This window comes from Harpia harpyja, chromosome 7, assembly GCF_026419915.1.
Source record: "Harpia harpyja isolate bHarHar1 chromosome 7, bHarHar1 primary haplotype, whole genome shotgun sequence".
Classification (NCBI taxonomy): Eukaryota; Metazoa; Chordata; class Aves; order Accipitriformes; family Accipitridae; genus Harpia; species Harpia harpyja.
The window spans coordinates 45,002,265-45,027,995 of NC_068946.1; the positions used below are offsets into that span (position 1 = coordinate 45,002,265).

General features: G+C 41.7%; 1 protein-coding gene across 2 annotated transcripts in view; it reads left to right on the forward strand.

Annotated features, from left to right (window-relative positions):
• Positions 1-18,296, forward strand: part of PDIA5 (protein disulfide isomerase family A member 5) — a 102,787-nt gene extending 84,491 nt beyond the window's left edge. The window contains exons 15-18 of one of the 2 annotated variants that reach the window (XR_008235967.1): positions 5,602-5,672; positions 13,400-13,496; positions 14,866-15,000; positions 18,011-18,296. Coding sequence is in view for 1 of the 2 variants with exons in the window: in XM_052792361.1 (XP_052648321.1) it covers positions 5,602-5,672; positions 14,866-15,000; positions 18,011-18,091 (287 nt within the window). In the remaining variant the exon portion in view is untranslated. The remainder of the gene's footprint in view (positions 1-5,601; positions 5,673-13,399; positions 13,497-14,865; positions 15,001-18,010) is intronic. The other variant, XM_052792361.1, reaches the window with a different exon arrangement.
• Positions 18,297-25,731: the final 7,435 nt, after the last annotated feature.

Sequence of the window (25,731 nt, forward strand, 5' to 3'; positions counted from 1 at the left end):
TTACTTTAGGCAATTTGAAAATTTCACGCAATTTTATTTTAAATGTAATACGGTGACTATTGTCCAACAGGGTGCATCTGTTTCATGCACTACTCTGGAGACATCTTTATAATTGCAATCTGGTCCTAATACTTCTGTACATTGAAGTTTTAAGAATCTCTAAGTTTTTCTTTTGACTTGCTGTCATCTCTAAACAATTCACTTGGTTAAAAAAAGAAACCCTGTCCAATGAAAAATTCTCCATTTGAACGTAATAAAGATATGTAGGTTATTCACTTGATTGTTCCGTTGCTTTGAAATCCTCTTTGCATTCCTTTTGCATCCCGTGGGACCCTGCAATTATGGGAAATGTTTACAATTCTGAATACAGGATATTATTTCTGTGGATTTATTGAACTGCTACCACAACATGTGCTTGATTACTCTTATGTTTGGGGCAATGTGTACTTGGTTTTTAATATCAGTTTCGTGTCTTTCTTACCTTACCTGACAAATGGGTTTGTATTGTTTTTTCCTCAGTCTGCTTTTTGTTTTAAAAAAAAAAAAAAAAAAATAGTTTGCAAGGTGATGTGAGCATTTACTAACTTTTCCTATTTCCCCATGCGATACCTTTCTTTTACATCATGTATACAAATGTTTTGTAGCATCATGCTTGAAACCACATCCAGCTCAACCCTACAGTTCTTTATTTCTTCAGAGTCCTCAAACCAGTGTTTCTGTGAGAATGAAGCCAGCTTCTGTGCTGGCCTCTCCAACACCTTTCTGTGCCCAAATCAACGCTGGCTCGTTGGTTCTTTCCTCAAAGACACCCAGGGAAGATCCTGTACTGTGCGGTTGCTCCTGCTGTCAGTAAATTCAGTCCACAGAAAATAAGCTGGGCAATATATATTTTCCATCACTTCATCTCTCAAAAGACCCACTAGCTTTCCTTTAAATGTCTCTCTAATTAGAGGAGATTTAATCTGACTCCCTCTCCCCCTCAGTGATAATGGGTCTGAATGAAGCCTGCTTGCTTGCCTACTTGATTTCCCTTGTCTGCTGTTCATCAGCCATTCCTCTTGAATTTTTACCCACAGAAACCATATTTTTCATGTACTGGATCAGTTGAGAACTGCTTGGGTTTTAGGGTGAGGAGTGTGATGGTGCCTACTGTGACTGTACTGCAGTGTGCCTTCCCAGCCCTTACCAACTTTACAGCATGAATGGTGGAAAAAAAAACCTGTAGAAAATACTGGGTTCATGTAAAATTTTAAATTTGTAGTGTGAAGGTAAAGAGAAATTAGAACCCCTTCATTGTAGGTGGTGTCTTATGGATCCACAGACCTGTGGTTTAAGCAGGCAGCCCTCATCTGCTGGCAGGCTTCAGTGGTCAGGTAGAGCAGATACCACCATGGGCTGCATGTTGGGGGGGCCTCCAAAATGCAAAGTTTTGAGGACAGAGAGGTGAGAACATCTGGCCAGAGGTGTAATAAAGCTGTATCATTTGCTGTTTGGGAACAGAGAATGGCCTTAACACATGCTACTGCATGTACATTAGATGTCAAGCTCTCTTGCTTTCCTGCCAGGTGATGCAAGTGTGTTTCTGCATTAGGAAATGAAGTTAGCTCAAGATTTGCACAAGTGATTAGAGGTTTTGAGCGCCAGTGCTGAGGTCCTGTGGAAAGGCTGGATGTTCCAGGAGCAGATTTCTTTCAGATTGCTCAAGTCAGGCACAGGAAATTACTGTTCAGTTCACATCTGCTGTTAACCCTGTTGAGATCAAATTTGACAATGATGTAAAAGCGAAGAAAGAAAATTGGTAAAGCAAAGCCCTGGACCTATGTTAGAAGGCTCTGCTCCCAGAAGTGCTACTTCCAATGCTGCTCAATTGAAAGTCCACCTCTTGGCCTTGTAGAAAGCCTGTGTGCCTACCATAGCACCCAAATTATTCAGCTAAAATGAAATGGAATGAATCTTCCCACTTCTTTAGTCCATAGTAACTTACTGTCTTATAAATACTAGTGAGAAGGGGCAGGACCTTTTGATTCTTGACACCTTACCCACACCTTCAGATGCCACCAGTTTAATCTCTTTCCATTGCAGCCCATCTGGAAAATCCTTTGTAAGAAGCCTGCACGCTTCCTATCCTCATGTACAGTGCTCAGTACATTTCCTTTCTTTGCACTTTCAAATCTGGAAGATAGTGTTAACACTTAAAATAAATGTGTGATAGTGGGTGTGAAGAGGGAATGGGGAGAACAAGTTTTCCGTCTGTCAAAATGAAGACATCAACCTCTGCTCTTATTTTTTTTGGCATGTGTGCTTTAAATAGAATGACTGGGTTGGGTGACTTCCAAGTGTTTGCTGCATTTGGCAATCCTTGTAAGTTGTAACAGATGAAGTTCTGCTATTCCATATGATGTGCTCCTTCCCCCTTTTTTGGTGACTCCTTGAAACTCCTTGGGAATTCAGCATAGCATTCACATCTGTTCCATGGATGGATGTCCAAGGCTAACAAAATGCCTACTGGACTTTGAGTCAGCTGTGCCAAAAGCCATATGGTTGTGTTTTAGTTTTGCAAGCATAGTGCAGTAAAGAAAGGAGGTTGGGCCAAGAGAGAAGTGAGGGGAGGAGGGATGGAGCTTCACATTGGTAAATGAAGGTAACTTTTTATTATTTGGTATTAGAGTGGGAAGATGAGAAGATCAGAGAGAAGAGGAAACAAAAGCTGTGAGCATAGGTTCCTTTATCAGTTGTTTTGAATTACGTGGCGTGCCTTTCCTCTGTGTGGTGGTGTTGACCACAACCTCAAAGCATGTTTGGTTTTGCCTGCCTTTTCCAAAATGCCGTAACAGCCTAGATAATCAGATGCTTCCTTTTGGCCTTACAAGATGTGCATCTTTGCTGAGAACCATGCTCAAAGCTCTTCTCGATGCCACCTGTTGAACACTGTGCAGCAGCATGTGCAGTGGTGACTCGCTAGTGTGGAAGGGACTTTAAGCAGCTGCTGATGCTTCTCTGAGCAGTCACCAGCTAAACAGCCACTCGGGCTGTTTTCTTACCAGCTATCTGTTGGCCCCTGTAAAATGGCAGATTGCATTTTTAATAGCTTTTGGACTTTTCTGTCTGAAAGAATATGCTTGTTATTTGTTGAATCATGTTCTGGTTTTCTTGAAAAGCATAACTTACAGAGAGCTCTTACGTGCTGCAACTTTAGTGGGGGCTTAGAGAGAGGCTTTATCAAATACCCCATCCTCTGTAGATCCAGCACCCGCGAGATGGGAAGCACATCAACTGATGTATCATAAAGGTATTAGAGGGGAATAAGAAGACAGGAAGTCTTATGTTTCTCTTGAAATATCTTTTATTGAGGGTTTGAAGTTGCTGTTTGGTGAAATCTACATTTCAAGCTCAGGATCATAAGTAGAAAGGGGAACCTGAAAGGTTAAAGTTTTTAGGAGCCTTTATGGTTTAGTGTAACAGTTGGAAGTGTTTTCCGGTAAACTACAGCATGTAAGCATGTAGACTAGAACAAGTGTTCTTGCTTTAGGGGTGCCTGATCTTTCTCGGTTTTTTGTCCCTGGAATTCTTTTTAGATGTTGTCACCAGTTCTGATGTATTTGTGTAGAGCAGTGTTAATAAGTCAACGAAGGCAGTCACCCCACAGTACAGGAAATTATCCAAGATGTGTCAAGAGGCAGGCTTGACCCAAAGGCTTTTCAGTATCAGGAGATTGGACAGGCAAGTGGTGAGAGAGAAAATGGGTCACCGAAGTAGACTGATGGACATGGGAGCAGCCTGGAACCCTAGCCTCCTCCACCTCCTCCTCCTCCTTCTTTTCTTCTTCCTCCTCCTTTTCTTTCTTGACCATTTTCTCCCAGGCAAATGCCGAATGACTCAACAGTGTTAATAGTTTGCAAGCTGTAGAGGACCTGCACTATCTCCCTACTGAAACACAGCTGCCATCAGGATAGACTGCCATTATGATGCATAAGGAGTTTGAAGCCATTAATATGGATTTGCAGAAGTGCCTCAGTTGCCCAGGATATGTCCCCTTGACTTTTTGGTATTCTTAGTTACTGCATAGACTCTCAGTGTATTTATGCACATGTGTGTCATTGCAGTGCTTTGAAAATCCTATTCTGAAGAAAAAAATACTCTAAAATTCAAAGCAGTGCAGGTAAGCAATGAAATTGCATTTTGGTGAAGATGAAAGGGGTGTGCAGCCTTTCCTTTGTGGAAAGAGGTGTGTAGTGTTTATTCACAGATACTGTTTTTCTTGTCAGCCAAAAGGGTGAGTGCAGTTTGAGAGGGTGGCTGCAAGCTTCCTAAGAGGGCATTTGTTCAGTACTGACTTAAAAGTAACACAGCCACTTGTTCATAATTGTGAAATACTGGTAAAGAACAGTAGCAGAAGCTGTGATCAGAGCTTGTGAGCAACTCATCTGTGCTCTGTTCTGTTCCTATCTAGAAATAATAGCAGGATGAACTCTTTTGCCTTTGCTGGCATCATACAGGCTTGACAGAAGTGTGTCCATTCCTTTTTTCCCTTCAGCTAAGCAAAGAATAGCATCCTGAGTCTTTGCTTGGGAACAAACTCTTATACTGTGTTTGAAAAAAGTAATTTGTTATGCATATGCAGGTATTTTCCTTTTCAATGCCTTACTTAGTATTGATATTTTGAGAGTAGCTTAGATTAATCATAGACAGTAAACACTGCTTCTGCATTAAGAGCACTCTCATCTGAATCTGGAATCGAGAGAGCAGTTCTTGTTCCCTTTCTGTGGCTGCTTCTGAAATGTTTGAGTAAATTTAGCATATGCAAGTGCAAGCAAGGGATGAACTGGCCTTTTGTTCAATGCTGTGGTAGTACAAACAAGTATCAGCCCATCTCCCACACAGAGCTGTGGGGTTCTTGTGTGCTGTGTCTGTAAAACTCTTCTGGGGTTGCCTGTTTGTGGTGAACAGGAGGAAGGTCTCCAGGAAGGCCAGCAGCAGTCATCCTAACCTGGGACTGGACCTCTGCTCTCCCTAAGTGAAAGATGTGTATCCTGTTGGACTTGCTTCTCTTCCCCTCCCTTGTGTTCCTGATGGCTTGGCTCTAACACAGGCAGTTCTCGAACACTTCTAAAAGCTCCTGGCGACTTCCTTTCCAACTTCCAACCTCCTCCTATTCACAACTGCGCTGTCTTTATTCCCATGTCCAAATGTAGCTGGTATCTGTGGCAACAGCGGTAATAACCTATGTAGTAATACCCATGAGGAGGTAGAGCAGCAGGGAAATAGTTTTTCTTTTTGTGGCCAGTGATCTTAAAATGATCTTAAGGGACTGGCGATAGAGAAAAGCCCTGTGCACCATGGTCTCTATATGGGATGTCATGTAACTGTAAGTATACACTTAAACTGCCTGAAGTCAGAAGGATTTTAAACATGTGCCTAAGTTCATGTAGCTGACACATGATCTACAGATGCCTTGTCCCGCTCTTCCCAGAACTGGAGAACTCTTGTCTAGAATTATTTTTAATACAAATTTTCCACTAATTCACCTTGTGTCTTGAGTTTGTCCCAGTATCTTATTTACAACTAATGTTTATGCTCTTTTTTTCTTCCTGTATCAAACAGGGTGTCCCCACTGCAAAAATGCCATTCCGCATTTTACAACTGCTGCCGAAGTCTTTAAAGAAGATCGAAAGGTAACTTGCTGTTAATTATTTCTGAGATATTTAAGAATGTTTTCCACCATTTGTACTTTATAGGCTTTCCTTATTGAGAAGGTGGTAGGCTTATAGATAAAATTGCTGTTACACTAATAGAAATGTATCTGCATCTGAGGGGTTGCATCTTTTTTGGTCAAACTGAGTTACACTTTTAAGCTATTCTGTTTTCCTTAATTTTTTGTCTTTTCTGTTTAATTCTTTGGGTAAGAGTTCTTTTCTATGAAGCAAAACACATTCTTTCTCATTTAAAGATTAATAAAAGATAATTTACCTCATCTCCATTCCCCTTCAACTTTTGTCAGCCGTTGGGGTGCATGTGGAGAAACCACAAGTTGTGTGACAGTCTTGAAGACCTCAATTATATAACTAATCTTTGCTTGCATAGCATAAATATAATGTATTTCTGTAAGTTGGCTGACTTGAGTCCAGGATGCCGGGCCATTCTAGAACCCTTGTGCTTCTCCCTTGAAAATACGTCTGATGGCTGAAGCACACCAGTTAATATCCTTGCATCAGCTGAACCATTTTAATTGAGTGTGTGCATATCTGGCATTAAAAAAACAACAACACCTGAGCCACTGGATTTAACCAGATAACTAGCTAGAAACCTGCTTATTATCTTTGCATGAACCATATTTCATTCTGAGCTCCGATTTTGTTCCAACTTCACGATTGCTTTGTGTTTAGGTGTGGCATGGAAAAGATTTGGCAATTTAATATGGAAATTGCTCTCCACAGCTTCCTAAGGAGGGAAAGCAAAGAGGGAGGTGCTGATGTCTTCTCTCTGGTATCCGGTTATAGGACGCGTGGGAATGGTTCAAAGCTGTGCCAGGGGAGGTTTAGGCTGGACATTAGGAAGCATTTCTTTACTGAGAAGGTGGTCAAACACTGGAACAGGCTTCCTAGAGAGGTGGTCGATGCCCCAATCCTGTCAATGTTTAAGAGGCATTTGCCCTTAATAACATGCTTTAACTTTTGGTCAGCCCTGAATTGGTGAGGCAGTTGGACTAGATGATCGTTGTAGGTCCCTTCCAACTGAAATAGTCTATTCTATTCTATATTCTATTCTAAATGAAGAGGTAATTTTGTAACAGTTATATCCCTATTAATCTGCCTGCTACCATAACAGAAGAATTTCTGTCATGGTTTTTTTTCTCTTCCTCTCCTCTTTTCTGTAACTCACAGAAGATGCATCAGATTGGCAAGAAACAAATCATTCTTATATCACTGACTGCATAAAATTAGAAGTCCATCACTTATGCCCTCTGGCACACAGAAGATTGAGGCGTGCAGCTTTCAGTTCTCTTACTGCTGTAAATTTGTGTGCTTAGATGCCTTTTGGTTACTTGTTTGTTTCAAGATCTCAGAGAAAGTATCCTTGTTTTCCCACTTCTCTGGTAGTTCCCAATGAAGCCTCTCTCTCCTAAACTCATTAAAATTTCAGTCAGAGGAGGTGAAGGAAATGTACCAAACAATGTGAAACTTGCTTATTAGAGCCCCAGGATGTATTAACAAGCAATCTGAATCATGGTGCAGTTTATTGGACATGGTGGTGGTAAATGAAGGCTTGTGAAGCTTTCGGTTCAGACTGCAGGTTATGAAAGGACTCCGAGAGCAGAGCAGAGATTGACGGTTGCAACTCTTGACTTCAGTTTAAGGCTGAAGTGGGGAGGTATAAAATGTAATGAGTTGGAACAGGAGAGCCAGTAGGGAATATTTAGGCTGGTACAGTTTCAAAGAGGTCTATGCAGTTAGGGAAAATGACGTTATTCCACCCCAGTGACTTATGAAAGTGCCAGGGATTGATTATCTGGGAAGCCCTATTTAATTGTGTACAGCCATAACCTGCCAAGGTGCTTCTTGCTGCCAGTTGTGCCCTTGTGGAAAAGAAAATAAACCTGTTTAAGACTTCAGAAGGGCACATGGCTGTTCCCACAAGCAGCATGGGGCATATTCCCATGTTTCAAACTGAGCTGAGCCTTCAAACTTTGGCTAATTCATAGTTCTGTAGGGTTTCAAACTTCTGTAAAATTACTGCTTAAGAGGGAAGAAGTATTTCTTCTTTCAAAAACAGGGAGAGATTACTAATTTTCATTTTTAGTCTGTAGTAGTGTCTTTTTTTTTTTTTTTTTTTTTCCCTGGAGAAAGGTTTTTTTACTTTAACAGAGTATGGTAGCATTTAAACTGTATCTTCTTTTCAACAGGGGTGGTCCTTTAATTAAACATTTAATTCTGCAGAAGCCAAAGAACAATCAAAAACATTCCAGCCTTGAATTGGTTATAAATGGTATCTTAAAAGGTATCCTTTGGGAGACTTTGAGTCTTTACATTGGAATTTTGAAGATGAGCAGAGCTTGAAGCTGTTAAATACGTGTCTTTGGCTCTGCAGATTCACTGTAAGGGGGTGGTTTTGGCACAGAAGCCCCCCCTCCCCTGGGGCTGTGTGTAATGCTGTGTACTTTTTCATCATCTGCACTGCTGGAGTTGGAGTTTAAAAACGCAGTGCTCAGAACATTGGCCCCAAATGTCAGTTCTTGTTGGCCACATCACTGCTAGTGGTTTTAGCAGAAATCCTGAGCCTGCTCGCCTGCCTAGGGCAGTTGTGTGGCTATTGCAAAACACGGCTCTGCGTGTAACCCAAAAACCAGAGCCTCCGTGTCTTTCCATGTACCTGGAGAAATTCAGTGCCAGTAGGGCCAGAGCAGTGGAGAGGCTAGTCCAGTGAAGCAGTTACCATATTGCTTTCAGTTATTTAAAAAGAGAGGAGAAAAAAAAAAAAAAAAAAAAGCCATCTGGAGCATTCTTGCCTTGGGGTGCTGTGGTTTTTACATACAGCTGCCAGGGGAAAGCCTTTGGCCTGTGCTCCACAGCTTGAGTTTTGGCAATGACCAGTGTACATCAGAAAATGCAAATGTGAGGATTGTCACTTTGCTGAACAGATTGAAGAGCAGGAAGGCATATTCACTAACTACTCCAGAGACTCTTGAAAGGGCACGAGTTAAATCTTCAAAAAATCTGTGTTTTGCCTTTTGGCTGATCCTGAAGTTCAGCTTGAAGGAACTGATTTGTGATGCTCCAGCTTGGATTTGCTGAAGGAAAGCTCTTGACTTCTCAAGGCGTCTCAGTAACAAATCTCTGGAACTCCCCCAAAGGGGCTGCTGTTTGACCAATCTTCTCCATTTTCACAGAAGACTGTTCCTGTACAAACGCACTGACCTAAATTAGAGCACTGCAGCTGCATTCTAGTCAGTTTGTACGGAAACAGTTGTGGCCGAGATTGCTGGAAAGGGTGCAGCTAATGGGGTGAGTTGGGGTGCTAGCGAGGGGGCTGCAAAGACAGCAGTGAAACTGGTGAGTCCCCAGTGCGTACTGGTGAACCATGGTTTGAACCATGGCTTAAAATCATTATGTCAACCAAATCACTGTACAGAGTTATCCAAATGAATTAATGTTTTACTTTGGCCAAGAATTTGACCTCTCTTTGCTTAAAAAGCACGTGTTGAATTTCTTTTTAATTAGACTCATTAAATATGGTGATGTTAGCACTGTACATCATGGTGCCTACTCATGGATCTTCCTTTTGCAAATAGGCCTGCCTTGAGAATAGCTGATGAATTGCAGCTATGGTAATGCTGCTATGGCACATCAGGGCAGATAATAATGAATCTTTGATTTGCAAGGCCTTTCACATTGAGAACAGTAGCTGAATTTGCAACAGGCTTTAGCAGGCCAGCTCATAACTGCCGTTCAGATCCAGAACAGGTAATATAAATAGAAACCTGTGGAGGAATCATAGAGAATGTGCATCTGTCTTATTCGTAGGTGCTTTTAAGACATTTGGCAACAACAGACTTTTTTTTCTAATAATCAGGTAATTGTCATCTATTGATGACAGGAGTTGACTATACTTTAAAAATGTTGCTTGGAAGCATTCTTTTCCATGCTGCAATTTTACTTTTATTTTAATTTGTTTTAAGCTTATCATATATCATTCCTCTCTCAAATCAATATTCAGTTAGTTACTCACTTCCATTTTCATAACAAAAGTCAATATTAGCTCCAGGAGAGATTTATTTCCTTGAATCAATAAACCAGTGTGTGGCAGTCCATATTTTAACAGGAGAACAACTAGGATTGCAGGGGGTATTTTTACTATATCATCATACGGTGACTGGGAGACGAACTGTTAAAACGAAAGAGGTTTAAGAATAGAAAGGACGAGTTACCTGGAAGGTCAAGGGATCCCACTTTCAATTTTCTACACATCTATTTGAACCGCTGGATGTAATTGTGTTCTTTGCCTGCAAGATCCCTCTAGAGCAAAAAGTTGTTTCGTAATTCTGTTGGAAGGGAACTGTGATTCCTGATGTATGATTAGATGATACTGCAAGTCCTTTTTCCTTCTAACACTTACGCAGTAAAAAAAAATAAGGCATCATCCTTCTGTTACAGTTGAGGCACACGGAGATCAATGGTCACATTTTCAGCATAGCTCCACTTCTATTTAAGCACTTAAATGAAAAGTTCTGATTTTTGCAACAGCTCAGCGTTCGTGATCAGACCACTTAATCTGAACAATATGCCATGCTCTATTTCCTTTTTTAGTAGCTCTTCAGAGCTGGTTGTACATTGCTCACATTCTAATGCCGTGCGGAGTTAAGTTTGCAACTCTGTAGTTAAGCTCCCACTTCTTTGGTAAAACCATGAAATGTTGCTGTGGGACTTCCCTTTTCAGATAAAGGTATTTTCCAGTCTCAGATGTTGCTAGAGTCACGTTAAACTATACTGACTATGGAATAAAGGAGAAATGCACACTAATCTGGTAATATTTTTTAATTTTTATTATTTTTATGCATAATTATTATGCATACTAACCCGATATTATTAATTTTATGAGCTGCATACCAGTTGTGAGGAACTACCAATAACATTAAGAAAGCTGGATGTACTCCAAGGAACTTCCTCTGGGGTCCACAGTCTTTGATTGACTATCTTTTCATTTGGTAACTATTCTATTCCTGCTACAACTACTGAACAGGATGGTGATAAACCTGAATGGCATTGCCTCTGGGGAGAGAACTTGTATATAATGGTGTATTGTCAATATCTAAGGCAGCGCAGCATTGGGTTATGGAGAATCCATAACGCTGTGGAGTTTTGTGCGTGTTGCAGGTATGACACTTAGGTGTTTTTCCTCCTGAAGTGTTTTTTTCAGTGGATTTTTCCCTCTGGTTAGAGGAAAGTTAGGAAAGCTCAAGAAATTAAATTTTAGCCCTAACAGTCAAAATCTCCATAAAATCAATCTTGTCTTCTGAAACCTGTTACACTGGGTTTTTCCATAATGGGGGGGGGGGGGGTGTACACAGACACAGACACCCCCCTCACAGATTTTTACAGGTTTTTTCCCTCATGATGAGAGGTGATGCAAAGTGTCTTGGCTCCTGGATACATATCAGGGATGTCTTATGCTTAATCTGTTTGAAATTTCAGGTTGAATAAAGTTAGTGTTTTTACAAGGCAAAGCATATAGGTCTTGCTAACCTATGCTTTCCGGTGAACTTCTATGGAACTTGTTGCTGGTAGTTGAATATGAAGATAATTTCTGAGAGTAATATTCTCCAGAAGTCTTTAACCACGTTTTGGTAGAGGGTTTGTTGGGTTGTTATTTTTCCTGACTCAATTTCCTTCTTTAGTGATGCAAAAGAACTGATTGTTGCTAAGAAGATTGAAAATGAGAGGAGAACCTCCCTGCAGTGTATCACTGCTCACTTGAGCCAGGAGTCAAGCAAGCCTTTCTTTTTGTGGGCCGCATCTTTTTATGTGCAGCCTTTCAGTATAGTAATGAAGTAATTCTCCCTAACTGAAAACTACTGTAGGAGACTCCTCTACCAGAAATGGAGTTTAATAGTCACAGTCCATGAAAACACAAACAGAATGAAGCAAAGGTCATTGGTGCTGTTTGCTGAAATTCTGGTACGTCTCAGAGTTCAGCTGTCTGAAGCTGACAGAACCGAGATTGGAATTGGTCCTCAGTCCAGAAGTGCGTTTTGCGACAAATGTTTTTCAGCATTACTTTTCTTTTCTTGCAGTGCACTATATTTGATCTTCCGCTGTGAGACAGGCAAGACAATTAGGACTCTGATGCTATGGTAATGAGTGCATAGAGATGGTAGCAACCTCTATATTTAGGCTGCCTTAACATTTCCACTCTAAAGTAATCACTCAAGCTCTCCTAAGTACTCTTACTCAGCTACTGTTGGCAGCAGGCATTTGAAATGCAGCCTCGGATACAGTCTTGGGAATTAGATGTCTCTCTATGAAATTTTGCTCAGGTCTGTATGAGTTACAAGGCTTTTGAAAATTGCTGTTTCTCTTCTCTCACTGGCTGTAAAAATAACCCAACAGGAATGTATGTTCTGAAGAGCTGAGCTCAAAATGACGTTTGCAGGAGCAGCGGCGAGCCCATGGGGCTGTGTGGGAGTTTGTGTCATGAGCATTTCAGAGAATGACAGACCACGGACATGTCCTCCAAACGCTACTCCAGATGTACGTGTCCCTCGCCATTAGACCTATTAGATTAGCTATAGCATTAGGCTAATGTGACTGTTGTGGCCAGACTTAGGCTGGGATCTTTGTGTATTATTTCAGTGCACAACAAATGCACAGATGGACCAGCTTAGATTTCCATGTGCTGTAGAGGAGAGCTGTATCTCAAGCAGACTACTAAGCATTTCTTTCAGAAGCCACCTCCTTATAGTTCATCAGTCATCTGTTTTGAGGCAACAAGTAAAGATGTGCTGAACAAGGTTAACAGTGGCTTATGGCATTGCATTCCTCCAGTGCACCCTCTCCTCACTGGGGGCCTTTCTCACAAAAGCCTTTTGTAAATGAAATTGGGCTCTTTGCTCCAACCAAAGCCGGTCTAGATGTTTCCAGAGAGGTACAGATAAAGAGGGCTCCTCTTCCTTCCAATGTACTAAAACCTAATTTTCTTTATCTCCAAGAGACAATTTAAGAACAGATGGGTCATAAGTCACAACAGTTTCATGCCTCAGACCAGCTACTAATATCTGGATGAGTGCAGATATACCTTCCCCTTTCTCTGGCTGTAATCTCTCCCCATGTGATATTTAGAGCAGTGAGGAAAAAACAGGTTTGTTTATTCTTCCTGTTTTCAGGGAACCAGGACTTCCAGTATTCTTTCTACATTAATACTGTGACATGAAATAAATGTTTGTCTCCATTGTAAGCTTTCCTTTACACAGAAGTAGCCAACAGAGCTCTAAACTTTGGCTGGCTGCTAAGGTCAGGAAGGCATAAATACTTCGATGAAACTCTTTTGCAGTGTATTATTCCTAACCTTTCGTTTTAATTGGCCCTGAATGAGTAGGAGTCTTTCTGTTTACGAAAAGGAAAAAAAAGTGTGATCATGCATGGTTTTAACAGCTCTCAAGAGTCCTGTTTCTGTAATAGCCTTATTAATGTTTTAAATGGGAAAACAGAAACCAAATATTTAAGGTAAGAACACTGTTCACTTTATATAGTGCTTTCCATCTGAAGATAGACCCAAGCGAGATCTTACCGAGTATTGTCTTGTCAGGCTTTCAAAGCCAAAACAAAACAAGCAAATTAACTGAAGTTGGCTTTGCCAATCTCTTTAATTACTGCTAGGATAATGAGATCAGGTTTTCTCGTTTTGACAGTGTCACCATGAAACTGGAGGGCATTGTGGAATATTAAGTGATCTTTTAATTATGGAAGAACAGTTCAACTGCAACCCTAAAGTCATGCAAGCAAAAGGTATTTTGATCAGATTGTTTGAAGGAGGCTTGTGGAATGGAAATTTCAGGTTAAGATGTGTCTGCTATGAAATTAGCACGTAATACATTGTAACCCACAATTGCAAAAATCGTTCCTCTAATTTGTTTGGGTTTTTTACATAGCTTGTACTTAAACCTGTTTGCTCTTCAGCAGAGCATGTAACGGGGCTGGGAAGGCAAGCCTGCGTAAGCAGCCGTGTACATTCAGAGCCAGAACTGCCGCTCGCGGGAACAGTCAGTGTGAAATCACAGCAGAGGGCTCGGCTGCTTTAAGTAGAAGCCTATGAATTGTATTTTGTTTCAACATCAGAAATGTGAAATGCAGCCCCTCCTCAGTACTTCACGGATTCAGGTTTCAAATGTCAACTGCTCTAAACTAGGGTTAGCCTGAGCTGATGCTGAAGGGCTGTGAGGTCGCACTTCCTCGCACTGCCTGTGCTGAAGCAGGCAGGGACAGAGGGTGTTGCTCTGCTGCCAACAGGCTGAGAGCACGTCAGGCTGTTTCCTACTCAGGGTTTGTTTGTGTGACAGTAGCATCTAGAGGCTTCAAAAGGAATTAAAGCCCACTTTGCTAATGGCTGCATATAACATATGGTCCCTTACCTTAAAGGATAGACTGAAAAAAGACAGGAAAGGAAACATAAACCCAGGCTGAGATGGCAAGCAAGCACCCTTCTTCTCTATGTGCATTACTTGGTAGACAGTGCTTTGGTCTCCCACCCATGTCCATTTTACCTTGGGAGAACTGAATGGAGTTTACAAAAGCTATTTGGGGTAGAAATCATTAATCTATTAATAGCCTGCATAGCTGATCAGCCATGTTTCTCCAAGAACAGAAGAGGTAACTTTCTGAGCATTAGCCATGCCACAGGAAGGAGGTTGGGTTAGGTGGGTCGTTACCATTATTAAAGTCACCCTGTCACTGTTCATCACTTAAAACCAAAGTACAGGAAAAATACTGCAGCGTGATAGAGCTGTGAGCGCCTTGCTTAGATTCGGTTTTACTAACACAGCCTCTGGATTTCCCGTTTGGATTCTAACGCAGTGCTCAATGGGGAGGCTAGGAAGGTGATTTTCTGCTCTGTGAGTTGAACACACCTTGCAGCTGCGCAGGCCGGGTGCTGTGTGAGCAGCACAGCATTTCATTGGGAGGGAGCAGGCTTCTGCTCTTCCATTTGTGTGCCTTGACCTGATGACCACCCTGTGATCTTCCTCCACAGCTGAGCCATTGCGTTTTTGGCAGAAGACTTGGGTCTCTCCTAGTGTTAAGTCTAAGCTGCAGCAGCATAACCATGAAGTAGAGTCTTGCTTTGTTGTCTTCTGCCTCATGCTGATCTCTTGTGTTTCAGATCGCCTACGCTGCAGTGGACTGCGCCAAAGGACAGAATCACGACCTGTGTAAGCAGGAGGGGGTTGATGGCTACCCCACCTTCAACTATTACAACTATGGGAAATTTGTGGAAAAATATACTGGAGAAAGAGGGGTAAGTGAAAGCAAGAGTCATCACCTGATAGAGGGAGGAAGGTCTCCTCTGCCTGTACTGCCTTGCAAATGAAAACTGCAGAGTAAATTTTTACCATGCTGAAAAGATGTTTAACTGCTTCTGTTACTGTCTTACATGGCTGAATCATTGTGTACCACACCTCTGTACATCTCTGCATTAGGAACATACTTGGTCTATTGTAGGAACGTGAGAAGAGGAAAAAGGAGTAGATTTGGTAATGCTTTGTTGTACATTTTATTCTTTAAGCTGAAGTCTGCAAGTGAATTTGGACCAAGTGAAAGTGAAGGGTTATTGCTGCTAGGTGCAGAAATGCCAGAAAATACAGAACTTACTCTTATCAGTTCCGGATGTGGATCGTGCATATACTGGAAGCATGTTATGGGTCCACCAGGCTGCCAAACGGTGACAGACCATTGGTTTTATAGCAGGAGCAAAGCTGTCCTTTGGAGACTGGGGGAAACTAAATATCTCATTCGCCCTGAATCAGATTCACTCCTGGAGCTCAGGATGGAAAGACCAGTTGTGCCATCTAGCCCATGGGCTGAAGTTTCATTCTTTTGTCCTGCTGTGGCCAGCTAATTATATGCTATGAGTACAAGGGGCAGAAATGGCATAATGCCTTCTGTGGTTGTAAAGTGCCTGAAAATAAGGGAGCAATCCAATTATTTGTGTGTGTTCCTCCTAGAGGGAGGTTACTCCTCAGCAGTGATTGATAGCCTGGAGAAGCTAGGGTCTGCAAGAAAACTTGGGGTCTTAAGCCATCCAGTGGTTTTGATAAAACAGCCTTGCCTGAAAGTTATTGCTGCTATTACAGCTCACCAAATTATAGAGAAGCATGAAGAAAAAAGCCAAATTCTGAGGTTCTTTGTCAGTCAGGATCTTAGGGAAGTCTTCATGGGGTTTCGCCTCCCAGTTTTCTCCAGCATTAGGACCCCAGTAATGACCATTTTATGGTGCTGCTCCAGGCATTGTTATGGATACTGTGTTTAGTTCCAATTGTGGATCTTTTCTTAACAGTAAAGATGGGTACAGTAGCCAACAATTAAGTAAAATTTCAGCTGCAGTTTTTGTATTTCTAATCCATACTTATAGGAAGGATATATGAAAGGAAGGATCTGTGGTGGCTGATAAAAAGAATTTAGCAAGACGGGAGTGCTCTGAGGCCACAGCAGTTGGGAGATGATTATCCCTATGCTGGAAAGTGGACTGACTAATCCCATATGTGCAGCCAACCCTTTCTTGGGTAGAATTAAATTACCCAACAGGAACATCACAATCTCTCTGCTGCTGGCAATTGTGTTCCCCCCCCACCTCTCCTGGGACCTATGGTCTTCTGCTTGTGCAGCATCAAATTAGGGTTTTTTTATCTATCATGGTAATGCTGGAGGCAGTGCTTAGCACAGTGCCTTCCATGGAGTTCCCAGGTCTATTCACAAATCTGTTTCAGTAACAAGGGACTGCACTGTTGAAGGACTTCTCATCAGCATGACAACACCTTTTGAACCACCTTGGCCAACGGCCTCCTACTTTGCAAAAGAAATCCCAGGAGAGAGCAGTGGGAGCCAGTGGACCTGTGTTCTGTTCCTGATTCTGGCACTAAATCAGTAGACGTCCCTGAGCATTTAGTTCAGTGTGATCCACCAGTTGTATCATCATTTCACATGGGCAGGGAAGAAGAGAGGCAATGTCAGCTGCTGTGGGAGCAACACGACATGCTACAGCAGGAGCCATGGCCAGTAGAGCAGGAGCTCTCAGCTCCTTGCCACCCCACACTGGAACCCTGGCTATGGGGAAGAGCATGACCCCCAGAGGTAGCCTGTAAGGGGTCCTCCACACCTCCAAGGGAACTGCAGTTCCAGAGTAGAGACTGTAGGGTGTTTCACCCCAAGCAGCTCAAGCAAGGAAGAGCGAGGACACCCTCTGACCAAGTGAACTTTAAATGACTTCCAGACACACAGCTTTGGAAACTGGGGTCTTTTCATGGGGGCTGTTGATTGCCAGATGTCTCCAGATGACATATGGCCAAAACTTGCCACTTCACTTTTTTTCAGTGGAAGAATAGTGAATAGTTTTAGAAGAGTGTTTTGTTGTTCAGCCTTCTCAAAAGCTTCCCAGCTTTGGGGTTTGGTTTTGTTTTATTTTGTTTTCTTTGTTTTGTTTTTTGTTGTTCCACAACATTGTTTTAAGTCAAACTTCTGGTTTTTGTTGTTCCACAACATTGTTTTAAGTCAAACTTCTGTTTGTTGTTCTCTACCTCTTTGTATTTTCCCTCTTTTATCACCAGTTTTGACTGGTGTGGTTTGGGACTGCTTAAAAGTAAAAATGGTCACATTGGGTGGGATCAGTGTTACTTGCCTGCAAATTGTGTTCAGAGCTTTCCTTGGAAAAGGAAACCGCTGGCATCCAACAGCCTTAGATAATCAGAAATCATAAGTTGTTGAAATACGGAGATCGGCATCTAGGCATCCAGGTTTGAAATTGTTTGACAATAATTTTGATAGTAACTTGAAAAAATTTAATTCCCATCATCTGAATATGTGGAAAAGGACAAAGATCATGAGCAAAACTGTTAAGAGATGAGGAATGGTGGCAATTGTGGGTATAGCCAACAAATGATGCACTAACTGCTTTCAAAATGACCCATGTAGCATACAAATGCAGCTTGAGAATGTTTTAGAGTGTTTTCAACAAAAAGGCATCAATGGCACTTCTATGGACAGATTTTACCTTGTCCTGTAAGTTTTAGGGGCTTTTTCTCTGTGTCCCATCTCTTCAAAGTTTGACATGTGGAATCTGCATGGATATTTTCCCCTTGCATTGCAGTGGAGCAGCACTGGACCAGAGCACTGCACTATGAGGCAATGCAGAAGCAATAACCGCTCCTTAGTTTATATTGGGCTGTGGGATACGGAGAATAACAGTGTTCTTGACAAATTGTTTTGGTTTGTTTGTAAAAATATGACCCATATTTTTCTTTCTCCAAAACCAGGAGTCCGGATTCACCACTTTCATGCGAACCCTGAGAGAAAGAGACCATGAAAGAGTAGGAAAGAAGAAGGATGAATTGTAGTTTCTGCCTCAAAAGAAGCTTTCCGCTGCACTGTGAATAGTTCCAGGTCTTTTGTTAATGCACCTGAGACTTCACATATTCTCAAGACAGAGACTTTTTTTTATAAACAGCCATGGCCATTTTGTACAATTTTGAAATAAAGTGAAACCACTTGATTTTTAAAAGGAAAATAAATTAGAATGTTGCCATAATGTTTTAAAGAAAACTTAGCATTTTCTCTCATGTTGTGAGACTATGCCCACTGACACTCCTATGCAATATTTTTGTAGTCTGTAGTGTGTCTGTAGGTGATGTTGTCTGATAGGGTGAATTTTTTTTTAAAGGTATTGTAGTACATGTAAAAAACAAAGGGGAGGGGACATGTTTTCTGGTTTGGTTTGTTTTTTTTTTTTTAAACCAGTGAAGGAAAATGGGACTTGTAAGACACAGATTTATCCAAATGCAGTTTTACATTCTTGTGAACTAGTTACATGTTCTTCAGTGTGATTTGGGGGAACAATTTTAAGGTGCTCAGGGATAAATAAGATATCTGAGTTAATGAAGACATTAACACTGACCAGTCCAGATCTGTTGATTTCATTTAAATATCTTTGGTCTTTAAATCAGGACTGTTTACATACCTTTATAGAATGTATCGAGTGAATTAAGCCAAGTATCAAAAATCAGCAGAGCATGGGTAAAATTAAACTAAACCCTCCTTTTTTGGCATCAATATTGTCAAATGCATCTGTAAGTTACGGCAGGAGTGATTATCTTATAGGGGTATACAGTTACCCTTATAGGGTATACAGTCTCCCTTCAAATTATGATTGGGCCATATCAAATATGAGTTGGAAAGTGTTATGGTCAACTGTTTTGATAAATGCGTAATACTTTTGATAGTGCAGCAATTATGTATATTACGTGTTTACATTCCAAAAGTTTATCTGCATTTGTATGTGGGATCTTTCCTTTTTGCTCTTTAAGGAGTTGCATAAACTATCTCTTTCTGACAAAATCATCACTGTAAAACCTGTATTAGCAGCAGTTGAAATGTGTTACACTCTTGATGCTCAAAAAGAAAAAAGACATTGATCTGGAGGTACTTATGTCTTCACAGGAGGGGAGAGGGAGGGGCAGGAAGTTGTGATTCACTTTGACCTAAAAATAAATTTTTAGAAAGACAAGTATTTTTATCATTAATCAGCCTTGTTCAGCTTCTTCCCTGCTGAGTGAATGACCGTAGTAGCTGGTGGTGGTTTAGGAAAAGCCAGCGCGCACAGGACGGGCGCCCACCGCCCCTTTGCTGGGGCCGGCCCGGTGTCCAGGTGTGCTGGGCAGTACGGCGGGGTGCTCGGTGGCGCAAGGGTTGGCCTCCATCTGCCTTGGCACTCAACAGGCGGATGAAACAGCTCTTTACAGTGAAGAACTGTGCCTTGGGTCTGAAATTTCCTTTTGCTCCTCAGTCTGCCCCTCTCGTTTTCTTTTGCTAGTTTGGATCCTCGGTGGAGGCTGTGCTAATGGACAACTTGGTGCTGTGCTGCTCAGGAGGTGAATGGCATCTTACCTCCTTCCTGGATATTTTTTCCTCCTCTCTCTCGCCCAATTAATGGCACTGTGTGTTTGGCACTCGTTAAGCTGCTGAAGCCATTAGTGAGTAATCTGGAATACCGGTAGCCTGATTGCCCTTGTATGGTAGCCAGCTTGTTAACCATGACATCAATTTGAATGGCGATGGAGCTGTGCCAAGAATCTTCTCTTATTAGGCACCTGATGAGTCTCTTCACTCAAAAAATCAGCTGCCTGGTAGTATATAATATCCTAGTGTGAAAGTAGCTTAATTTATTAAGTATCTTACTGTGTTTGGGTTTTTTTTTTCTTTTCTGTTAGCATAGTTACTTCATGTTGTGTTTAAGTATTTTTGCATAAGATCATGGTAATTCTTTCATTTAAGGTATCCTCACATTAGTAGCAAGCATTCTGCCCTGTATTTAGGAAATAATACATATTGATGCCATTTGATTTCAAGCAGAGATTCTTTTGCTTACCAGCAAACTATCAAGTATGATCAGTCCAGAACTTACTGCATTTTTTTTGATCTCAGAGTCAAAGCAGCTGGCATTAAAGAAATGCAGCGTCCAGAAATGCTTGAGCATATCTGTGCATAGGCTGTGCCTATGTTTGTGCTAATTGCTGAGAAATGTAGACTACTTAAAAAAAAAAAAAAAAAAAAGAAAAAATATCATAGCTTGCCAATGGTGACTTCACTAGTCAGGATCATTCTGAATTATAGGCTTTAGTAAATGTTTAGGATAGGACAATTGCACACTGTGCTTCAGACCAGTAATTCCTTACAGCTGGTTACACCATAATAAAATTAAAATTAAGGATTCTTGTTTTTCCCTTCAGTCTTTTGTCAGTTACTTCTCAGACTTGGGCATTCATTTTTTCTTGGCTAATCATGTGTTAATGCACAAATATAAAATATTTGAGAATAATTTACCTTCTGTTGCAGGGTCCTGACTCATCTGACTCAGTTTTTAACACCATAAACGATTACATCAAATGGCTGACAAAAGCCTCAGTTACTGTGAACTAGAGTGTACCATGAGCTAGGAGCTTTGCTTCCAAGCCTTTTTAATTAGTAGACCAGGTCTGGATCTCAGTTAACACTGTTGTAATTCTGTTGCCTCCAGTAAAGCAAAAAATGGTGTTTATGTTTGCTAGTGAAGTCAGTTTATGTTTATATTTGCATCAGTCAAGTTGAAATTGAAATGCTTTTCAAATTTTTTCTACAAACTGTGAATGAAAAGTATCTTATATGTAAGAGCTCTTATTTTGTGTAATTAAACAGTTGGGCATTTCACACATTCCGACTTTCCAGCCTGTCGTAGTAGATGCATAGCCCAGGCATTCATAACCACATAGAATTTCTGCCGTGGTTAGAAGTGAGTAATCTGGGCTTTCAAATCATGAATCATCAGCAAGAAACTTAATTGCTGATAACAAATGGTTTGCAGTGAATCAGAGATTCTGCACTTGCAATTACGGGTTAGGTCTTTCAGCCCATTTAAAGTGTGATTCAAAGGTCTTGGACATCTGCTACACCGTTAACCCTACAGATTAAGTCTTGTTGAGGAGGGATAAAACGTATACACAGCAGAGAGGCTGAGCAAGGATTGTGTAGCACTTTGTTCCTCAGCGTTGGCTGAAACAAGATATAAATAGCCTACAGGTCTGTGTTAGTCCTGTTGTGTAGTTGGACCAAGAGACAAAGGGTAGCAGGACGAAGCGTTTTGTGCAGACTAGTAGCTGCTGGATAGGAAATGTTTTCCCCATCTAATGAAAGAGCCTGAGATGTTGGATTTGTTTCATCCACCAAAAGGAGGAAAAAGGGAGCCTGGACAAGATCCCAGGAGAGTGAATACTCCGGGATATGGGAGACCCAGGTTGGAGTCCCAAGATGAGCATAAGCTTATATCCCAGTCCCCTGCAACCCGAGAAGGTAATTTGGCTGCTCTTGTAAAGGAGTTATCCATCTATCTCTGACCCAATAACTATGTCCTTATTTGTTCGAACTAGAGCAACTCCTACAGGAGAGACTGGAAGAGACTTGCTTTCCTATCTGAATCAAGAAAAGCAACCTAGCAAATCTCCATTTTCTATTTCCTCCCCCTATAAAATTGCATTCTGGATCTGATAGCCCCACTGACCCCCAAGTCCCTCCTAACTAGTTGCAGTTGGGTAAAACAGCCTTGGGAATTTTTCTAAACTCCCACCCAGACCAAATTAGGTCCCCGGATCTTGCTGACTGAGTTGTCTCAATAGTCATCCACAAAGATGGATTGATATTAATGGTGAAAAAAGATTAGAGGGGTAAGGTTTATGTTCTTTACAGCATTTAATTTGGGAGTAAAAAAGCAGATGCAACTCCCGTCATGAGTAAGCTCTAAGAGAATGTTTCAGTCTCATTTCAGATGGAATTGCTTCATGGGTGATTTTGATTTGAGAGACTAACTGCTTTTCAAAACAGAAGTCAAGACCTGGCAACTTAGCCTACAGGTGTTTTCTTAGTCTGTTTTCCTTTTAAAAAAAAAAAAAAGCAAAATCACTCCATATTCTTGATAGTGTTATAGTATGAGAAAGAAACGTTGCCTATATGGATCTCCTAGAATAATACTAAATCCCTGCCAGCTGCATTTTACAAACAATGAAAAAAGCCCTTCGCTGAAAACGACACTCAGAGGAGTGGGGACTGTTGTCCACATGCACCTCATTTTAATTTAATGGGCTTAGTTTAGTGTGATTGGGTCTGTAATGGTACACTGGGATTGCAAGAGTAAATTCTGAAAACTGAGAGGGGGGGAAATTAGCTTTTATCAGCAGGTGCTGAGCGTTGGGGCCAAATGCTGGCATTTCCTTTGCCTTTGGCAGCCCAGCATCCCTGAGCGTTCCATGGCTCCACTGGAACCACGAGTGTGCAGCCCTTTGGCTACTCTGGCTGTGTACATAACTGTCCTGTGCTGGAACTGACTGGAAACTAAAATTTCTCCTGCTATTTTCTTTGGCTGGTCGTAAGAAGATGCTATGCTTTTTCTGTGCATCCTGCTTTTATTTACCGGTTAAGGAAGGAGGGTACCTGAGTGTTCCTACAAAGGAAATTACTCCAAATGCCATTTTATCTGCTGGCAACTGGGACTCCTGGAACGCCTGAAATGCTTGCTGAAATACTTGCTGCTGAAATACTTGCTGCTGAAATACTTGCTGCTGAAATACTTGCTGCTGAAATACTTGCTGCTGAAATACTTGCTGCTGAAATACTTGCTGCTGAAATACTTGCTGCTGAAATACTTGCTGCTGAAATACTTGCTGCGAAGCACCCTCGACTGGCTCGGCTTTTGCCAAGGTTTTGGCAGGCATGCCAAATGTATATATTTGTATGATGCAATGTTGCAAAAAATCTCAGTATCTAAGGCAGCAATTTCCAGACTCTGGTTTCCGAGGAGTTAAGCTGAACTGTAAACTTGGTGTATTCATCAGGCCGGTGTAGCTGTTTTTGAGGTCAGAAAAAAAGATGGTCTGTTAGCCCAAATTTTAGGGAATCGCAGCTCCAGTGCTGGCCCATAATTAAAGCCAGGAGGATGTCTGGGTGTTTCCACCCAGCTGCTGGACCTGGTCCTTGGTTTGTAAGATTCCGGCCCCTGGAAGTCCTCTGTCCTCCTGCCCAGAGCACATGCCACTCTTGCAGGGGGACGGTGCTCCTTAAGGAACAGTTACTCTGTGTTTGCTTAGAAAGCATTATAGTGCTAATTATTCTTATTAGCTTTGAGCCACTAATAAATTATCTTTCCTATTGCTCTTCCATCACTCAGTAATGAGAACCATTTAGTCAGATTTTGCAGATACTGCTTGCTCACTCCCTCCCTCCCTCCAACACATAATTCCCTGCAAGCATTCATCATAGGAAAAAAAGCTTCTACATGAACAAAATCTTTTCAAATTAGTCTCTGGTGCCCCAGTTAAGTGGGTGTCTACATCACAGGCATGCAGAAGAGCCTTCTTCATTAATATGTGCAATTCTGTGTGAGCTGATTAGCTCTTGCAGCTCATTTGGTAGCAAATGTGTAAATCCGTCACACTCCAAATGCCAAATATGTGCACAGCTAAATTATGGAGAAGTAAGAAACTGCAAGAGTTGGAAGTCTTTACGTGGAAAAAGAGGTCCTTATCCCATGCATTAAATTGCAGCTCTGGATTTATCTAGAGCATTTGTCATTCCTCTGCTTTGTCATTTTTTTCTGCTTGCAAAATGAATAATTTTTTCTGTCATGTTGATGGTCGTTTCGGTATGTGTGGGTGTTTAATTTTGTGCCTAACATTTGTAACAGACACCTGATATCTAGTCTCAGTTCCCATAAAACAACAATAGCCACAACACAATGCAGTCTTCCTTGCACAGTACGTGAAACCAAATTAAGCAGTTACTAACTATGTATTATCAATAATCCAGTTATCATCGCTTTTCTTGTTCTTTTTTGTTTGCAAAAAACTTGGGGGGGGGGTGAAATTAGTTGGTTTTTTTTTAAATGTCTGTGTTTTTTAGCTAGGGCAGTGCTGCACAATTAAATTAATGTAATAGTGTCTCTGCCAGCACAAAGGAAGCACTAAAAAATGTCACCTTGCCTATGGGAGGGGCTGGTCTACTGCTGCAAATGTTAAGTGCCCTCAGTCAGTTACTCTGGGACCAAACAAGGAAATTGGCCTTAAGAGCTCCTAATTTATGCATGCTTTTACTCCTCTTCATGCCAAGTAGCTGCAGAGCCAACCCAGCCTCAAGGCCTGAACTCGCCAGTTAGGGCCAGCCAAGCACCCTCCATTTTATTTTCTCTCAGCGTGCAGAGAAACTGCAGCACAGACACAGCTTGATCTCCAGCAAGAGCCATATTTGGGCATTATCTTCTGGCCACACAGGTTATGGGGAAAGAGCTTCCCGTTTCCCAAAAATTCTGATGTGGGAAGCTGTCTTTCTCCAAGATGTGCATAACTTCTTGAGCTAAGTTTTCCTAGGAAAATGTGCAGTACAATAATGAAGCTCCCATCCTGTAGCATCCAGGTTGCTGGTGAGGGGATGCCTATTACTGTACCCACCCGCCATGAGCACGGAACAGGTTGATCAGGTCCAGTGTTCCCTACTGCATCCCCAGAAAGTACTGAGACCTCTCCAAGAGTGTAGGATTTGCTTACTGAGAGGGAAAGGACAGCTCTGTGCTTGGGCTGGCCTGCAGTGGGTACACAGTTCTCCCCGGTGATCATATGGACAAGACACTGCGGGCTAAGGCCTTTTTTTTCCCTTTTCAAAGAGGAACAAGCTGCCTTCACGGCAGACCTTCCCTGATACAGTGGGAGGAGAACAGGGCCACGGGAGAGCTGCTGCAGAAATGCAGAGCCTCAGCATGATGCTGCCCAGCTCCTTGCAGGTCCCTTAGGACTTCGGGGTCCATCCCTCCTTCCACCTGCAGAAGACCATAAAAGGATAGCCACAGGAGGGCTCCTAACTTTCCTGAAGCCCACCTCCCTGGCAAAGCCTTCCTTAGGCGAGAGAGCAAAACAAAAGGAGGGACTGCGGAAGTCACAGAAGCAGAGTTCACTGTGTAATAAAGTCATCTCTCTCTGGTGAGGTACCGCAGTATTAGGTGCATTAGGTATATTTTGGATGGATGTATAATCTTAATTGTTGTGCATTGTTTGTATTGTAGTCCCAAAATCCAGGTCTTCATTATGCTAGATGCTGTACAAATATATAAGAGGCTGTCATGCATGGAAAGGCTTTTATTATGTAAATAGTCAGGTTGGGAAAAAAGAAGTAGTGTTATCTCTGTTTTACAGATGAGGCAGTGAGAGGAAAAAAACCCGAGAAAGCATTTTGCCCAAGGACACGCAAAGTCTGTGGGTCAGCACTGGACTTGAAATTCAAGTCTCGATTTAGTTTCTTACCAGCTCTTCTTTCAATTTCTGTACTGCCCACAATGTAATTAAAAATTAAGCACGAAGAAGACAATACCATGTGTAATTTATCTCCATCTGGAACAATCATCCAGTACCTCTCAGCCAAATCCTCCCCAATTCTTCTCTGTTTCTTCAAAACCTGTATTTCTTCCATG